The sequence below is a fragment of the Alligator sinensis genome, unplaced genomic scaffold (genome assembly GCF_000455745.1).
Source record: "Alligator sinensis unplaced genomic scaffold, ASM45574v1 scaffold647_2, whole genome shotgun sequence".
NCBI classification, from domain to species: Eukaryota; Metazoa; Chordata; order Crocodylia; family Alligatoridae; genus Alligator; species Alligator sinensis.
Genome location: NW_005841832.1, coordinates 2,398,993 through 2,404,295, shown reverse-complemented (window position 1 = coordinate 2,404,295; position 5,303 = coordinate 2,398,993). Strand labels below are relative to the sequence as shown.

General features: G+C 57.1%; 1 protein-coding gene across 1 annotated transcript in view; it reads left to right on the top strand.

The window, feature by feature from the left end:
• Nucleotides 1-5,303, top strand: part of LOC102379072 (RNA binding protein fox-1 homolog 1-like) — an 18,103-nt gene that overhangs the window by 3,232 nt on the left and 9,568 nt on the right. The window contains 1 exon segment of the mRNA XM_025195294.1: nt 1-101. This exon segment is cut by the window's left edge and continues 38 nt beyond it. Within this exon segment, the coding sequence (XP_025051079.1) occupies nt 1-101 (101 nt within the window).

The following is a 5,303-nucleotide window of genomic DNA, read 5'->3' as shown; positions in this document are numbered from 1 at the left end:
CTGCTGAACATGGGCTCCGCATCTACCCTGCTGGTCAGCCTCACCCAGAGCCCAGCACCACAGCTGAACCCCTTGTGCCTGCCCTGCCTCCACCTCCTGCGGTAAGTGCTTGAGTCCATCTGAGCTCCCTTCCCCTAGCAAGGGGATAGGTGGGGTGAAGGGGCTGCTTTGTGTATGTGACCCTTCCCAGCCACCTTACCCTGAAGGTCTTGCAGTGTCTTAGGGTCGGCTTCACTGCCCAGGGCAGTGGCAGGATTGGGGCCCAGCCCTCTCCTTTGTGTCTGGCACACCTCACTCCCCTAGGTATCAGCCCCTTCCCTGTCCTCTGAATACACCCCTGGATCACCCAGGTATGGCCCCCTCCCTGAGGATGTGCCCCACTCCCAGTGTCCAGAGTCAGAAGCTTCCCCTGGGGATCTCCCCGACTTGGGGGCAGGATAGAGGTAAGAACTCTGCACCTCCTGCTTCCTGGACCAGTGCAGGGCGGGGGGCAGATTAGGGGGCTGGGACACTGTTTATTCATGCCCCCCGCAGGACCCATGGGCTGGACAACCAGGGGGCTTGGCTAAGGGAGGTGGAACTGGTTCTGTGGCAGCAGGAGGGGCAGGGTAGCCCTGTCTATATGGGGCAGGCAGAGATGTGGGTCCAGCAGCAGCAGGCATGTGTGGGGAGGTGGCCAGCAGAGGAACAGCTCTTCTTGCTTCTCCCCTGCCCCAGCTGCAGGCTGGCTGAGGCTTGGAAGGGAGGAATTTCTCTGCCAGGTGGTGTGGTTGCCTGGCTTGGTGGAAGGGAAGAGGGGAACAACACTTCCTGTCCCACATGGCTTTGTTTTGGGCCCCAGGACCTGTGTCTGCACCCAGCTCCCGCCTCCTTTGGTCTCCCCTCCCTAAACTGCCTCACTCTAGCCCTGGTGGCCCAGCCCCCTTGGCTCCCTCACCCTCTTCCCACCTCCCAGTCCCAGTTGTGCATTATCCCTGTCCTGGAGATGCGGCCCCTTTAGGGGGAAATGGGATCTGAAACTGAGGCACCCCTTGTGCACAGGGTGCGGACAGGGCTGCCCTTCTGCTAGACTGGTCTGTGTTGGTCAGCCCTAAATCCACCCAGGTTCATCACAGTGAACAGGGCAGGGGGAGCCGGCGACCACTCCCCCTGACCCATGGAGGCTGGCGGCTGGTGACCCTTTGCTGGGGCAGAGCAGGGCGGGGGGGCAGGCGCTCTTTGCCCATTTTGGGTAGTGGCGCCTCACAGCCGCCGGGGCAGCTGCAGAGATCAGGTTCCCCTCCCCCCGCCCCCACAGCTGTTTATCTCCTTGTGGAACAAGTGGTACATTCCTGTCCCTGACCGCAAGCTAACAAACAGGTCTGGGAAGGACATGGTGTCCTCTGGCCTGCTGCTGAACAGGGACTGGCCCCAGGGAGTCCCAGTGATCCCTGGGCCCAGCCAAGCTGGGACCCTGTGTCCTCCAGGCTGCTGGTGAACAGGGGTCACCCCCAAGGAAAGGCTGGAAACTCCCATAACAGCCTCTGCGAGGTCTGAGTCCCAGCATCTGCCCCCAGAGAGTTGCCAGGTGCCCCCAGAGGTCCTGATCTCGCAGAGCCCCAGATGCTGTGGCCCTGTGAGCTTGACACTCACATCCCACAGTACGAGAGGTCACCCTGCCATCTCCTATCAGCCCAGGCAGAAGGGAGCATCCCCTCCGCCTTGTCCCCTGTGCCCTGACACCGACTGACTGGGCATTAGGGGCACCCTTGTTTATCCCCTGCATGCGAGGGGTGCTGCTATGGATTCCATGGCCATGGGGCCTTCCAGTGTGTCCAGTCCCCACCCCACCTCTATCCCTGTGTCTGTCCCAGTCCCCAGGTGGGATCCTTTGCACTGCTCATTAGCAGTGAGCACCCTAGGGCAGAGGGAGCTGGCTTCACCTCTGTAGCTGCCCTGTCCCCCTGATCCTGGGATCCCTGATTAAAGGCTGGCTGCTCACAGTCAATGCCCACCTCCTCCCCAACCTTCAGGGGCATTTTAATTCCTGAGAAAATCCCTGGAGCACAGATTCCCCTTCCTCCCCCCTACCCACAACTTGGGCATTGTAAAACATACCAGAGAGCCTCTTGCTCCCTGCTCCACCTGAGATCACCCCCTGTTAACCTCCCGCTGTGATTGGTAAGGCTTTCTAGGCTAGCCAGGGCTGAGCCTGTCCTGGGGCTAGAGTGACGCCAAATGGCCTGAGGCAGTAAAGAACTCTCTCCCTCCTCATGGGGACACAGGTTTACCCCTGCCCACCCCTTCCTCCCCTCCCCTCCTTCTCTTCTACAGTCCTTTGGGGTTGATTCCTCTGGAGCTGTGGTTGGTGCAGTGGGGTTTCCTGAAGTCCTTGGACAATATTGGGGTGTGCCTGTAGCAGGGGGAGGCTGCATGGCCAGATTGAAAGTTAGGCCACTCCCCATTTCTCTTGTGGGGATGGGCAAGATGGGGACCGTCCCCCAGCAGCTGGGTGCTAGACAGGCTCTGAGTGGAATGGAGGGGGTGGGGGAAGCTTGCCCTACTGAGTGCTCTACAGGCCCTGACTAGCATTGGGAGGCTCTTGGCACCTGGCTGCACCCTTTTCAATCATGGGTGGTGCCCACAGGGGGAGGGGTCCAGCAGAGGCCCCGTTAGGGTCTGTGGGTTCTTTGCAAGGCATGCGGGTTGGGGATCTGTTGGGCATGGAGTGGAACCCTGAGAGGTCTTGTTTGAGACCAAATTGGGGTGGTGGGCTAGTGTTAGGGTGTACAGTGAGGGTGGCTGTGTGTCCAGGCACTATTGCCTGTCCCTTGCCTGCTTTAGGGTTTTCTGTGGGCTGAGGCTAGTGAAATCAAAGGGACCATCTAGAAGCTCTGCTGCCCTGCTGTCCTGTGTGTTCCCCTTTCCTTTGCCCTATGGGTGTAATGTCTACAATGCGGGGGAGGGGGGGAGGGAGCAGTCTCAGGTGAGAAGCCTGTATGTGCTACTCTAGTGTCCTGTTGGCAGCCCGTGGCAGGGAGGGGCTGGTGTCCTGGTCCTACTGCTTTTGCCCCCCTTGGTGCCTGGGTCAGGTTAGTTTAGAGCTATGGTATCAGCATTGCAAACCTCCATGTCTTTTGCCCAGAAGCCCTGAGGTCATACTTCAGTCACTTGTGGGTTCTGTGCTCCCTTGGCTTTGGGTCACTTGCTTTTCTCCCCTTTGGGCTATGAGGTCAGTTTGTCCCCATAATCCCTTGACTCCAGAAGCTGGAGGTTTAAGAGAAACACCAGCTAGAATGAGGGGCAGCAGCCCTGTGCTATAGTTTCTGTGGGCTACACACTCTGTTAAGTGGATTCCATGGGAAGGGAGGGTCCAGTTTTGACCTGAGGAGTGATGGGGAGTTGTGTCCTGCCAGCTGGGACTGAGCTATATCTGCTGAGTTTATCCAGGGGCAGCTTATTCTGGTATGTGAGCAAAGTAATCTAAGCACTTTTGTGCTGGTTATGCTTCCTCTGTAATGGGACTCTTGCTGGCACAGTGATGTTTAGCTCCAGCTGAATTCCCTTGAGACCAGAGGAGTTTGCTGTGTGGTGGGTGACGGGAGGGGAAATTAACCTGGGTGGAGGGAGAAGGTAGAATTGGATGAGGAGGAACATGCTTAATGTCTGAGAAACAGGATTTGGGTTACCGCCCCCTCCAGGTCAGAGTGGTAGTGGGGCTGAGCCAACAGCTCATGTAGCCTGTGTGGAACAAGAAGACACAGCCAGGGGCTCCCTGCCACTGACCCTTCCTGGCTCTCCTCTCTCCAGCCACATCTGACTGGCTCTGTCCTTGCATGTATGAAGTGAGGGCAAGGCAGGGGGCATTGCATGGCATGAGTGCCCCCTTTCGGGGACCTATGGCAGAGGTTCTGTTTTGGGCCTACCATGTGCTGCCCTGATGCCGCCTCAGCCATGGTGGCTAAGACCCGGTCGCAGCCCCACACACAGCCTGATCTGATGCCTCTCCATTTGCAGCCGGGCGGTGAATGACTGTGTCTCTTCCCCTCTTCAGCTAGGGCCTCCCCAGGGTGCTGGCGGCCATGTTCACGGATCTCCCGGCAAACGCAGGTTTTGTCCCAGGCATCTTGGAATCCATCACGTTTCTCTGACTTTTAGTCTCATTAATCCAGGATGAGCCTCAATAATCCCTACTCACCCCAGCGTCGCACCTGCCTGCCTTGGTCCCTATGCACCTCCTCCCCCCACCCCAGCTGGCTGGTTATCCTCTGTGGTGAGCGAGGGCTTCGGTAGGGGGCTACCTTGGTTGAACTTGTCTTTAAGTGTGGAGTGTCAGCAGCATTAGGGCTGTGTCTATGGGGGTGGGGGATGTGGGAGTACAGGAATAAGGGCCTGGTGAGGAGTTCTAGGAAGAGTGAGGGGAGGGCTTGAGCTGACCCCTTAGCTGGGAGTCCCTGGGTAGCTCAGGGCAGAGATGGGATTGGCTGCAGCTCATCTGTTCATGTGGCCGGGTGAGGGCTCCAGGGTTGAATGTGATGTCAGTAATGTGGTATGAGCAAACAGCACATATCTGACACTTGTACATGTAGTGCCCCCCGTGTGTGCACACTGCACACATGGACACTGCACACACCTGCAGGTTTGTGCACCCATCCTACCACCATGCATACTGCTGCCAGTCTACTCCCCAACCCAACATACACACTGAGTGCATACTCCTTGCTGCACATGCCCCTGTGTGTGTGTTCTGCCTTACACCTTGCACGCGCCCATATTGCAAATCCTTTGCTGTTCACCCTTCAGGTTTGCACACTGCCTGCACATTCCTCACTGGCACACACACACTGTATATACAAACATGCACCTGGAGAGCCTGTCTGGTGGGCACTGCAAGAGCACTGAGCACTGTTTAACATCTTCATCGGCGACTTGGACGAGGGGGTGGAAAGCACGCTGTCCAAGTTTGCTGATGACACTAAGATGTGGGGCGAGGTGGGCACACTTGAAGGGAGAGAGAGGCTGCAACTAGATTTAGACAGACTGCAAAAGTGGGCAGATGAGAATAGGATGGGGTTCAACGTAGACAAATGCAGGGTGCTGCACCTTGGGAGAAGGAATCCACAGCATACATACAGGCTGGGGAGTTCCCTTCTTGAAAGCACAGAGGCAGAAAGGGATCTTGGAGTCATTGACTCCAAGATGAACATGGAAAAATGGTAATAAGCTGATGGAGAATAATACTAGGAGTAATTTAGGTTAGAGATCAGAAGGCAATAGTTTACAGTTAGGGTGGCAAAATCTGGAACCAACTTCCCAGGGAAGTG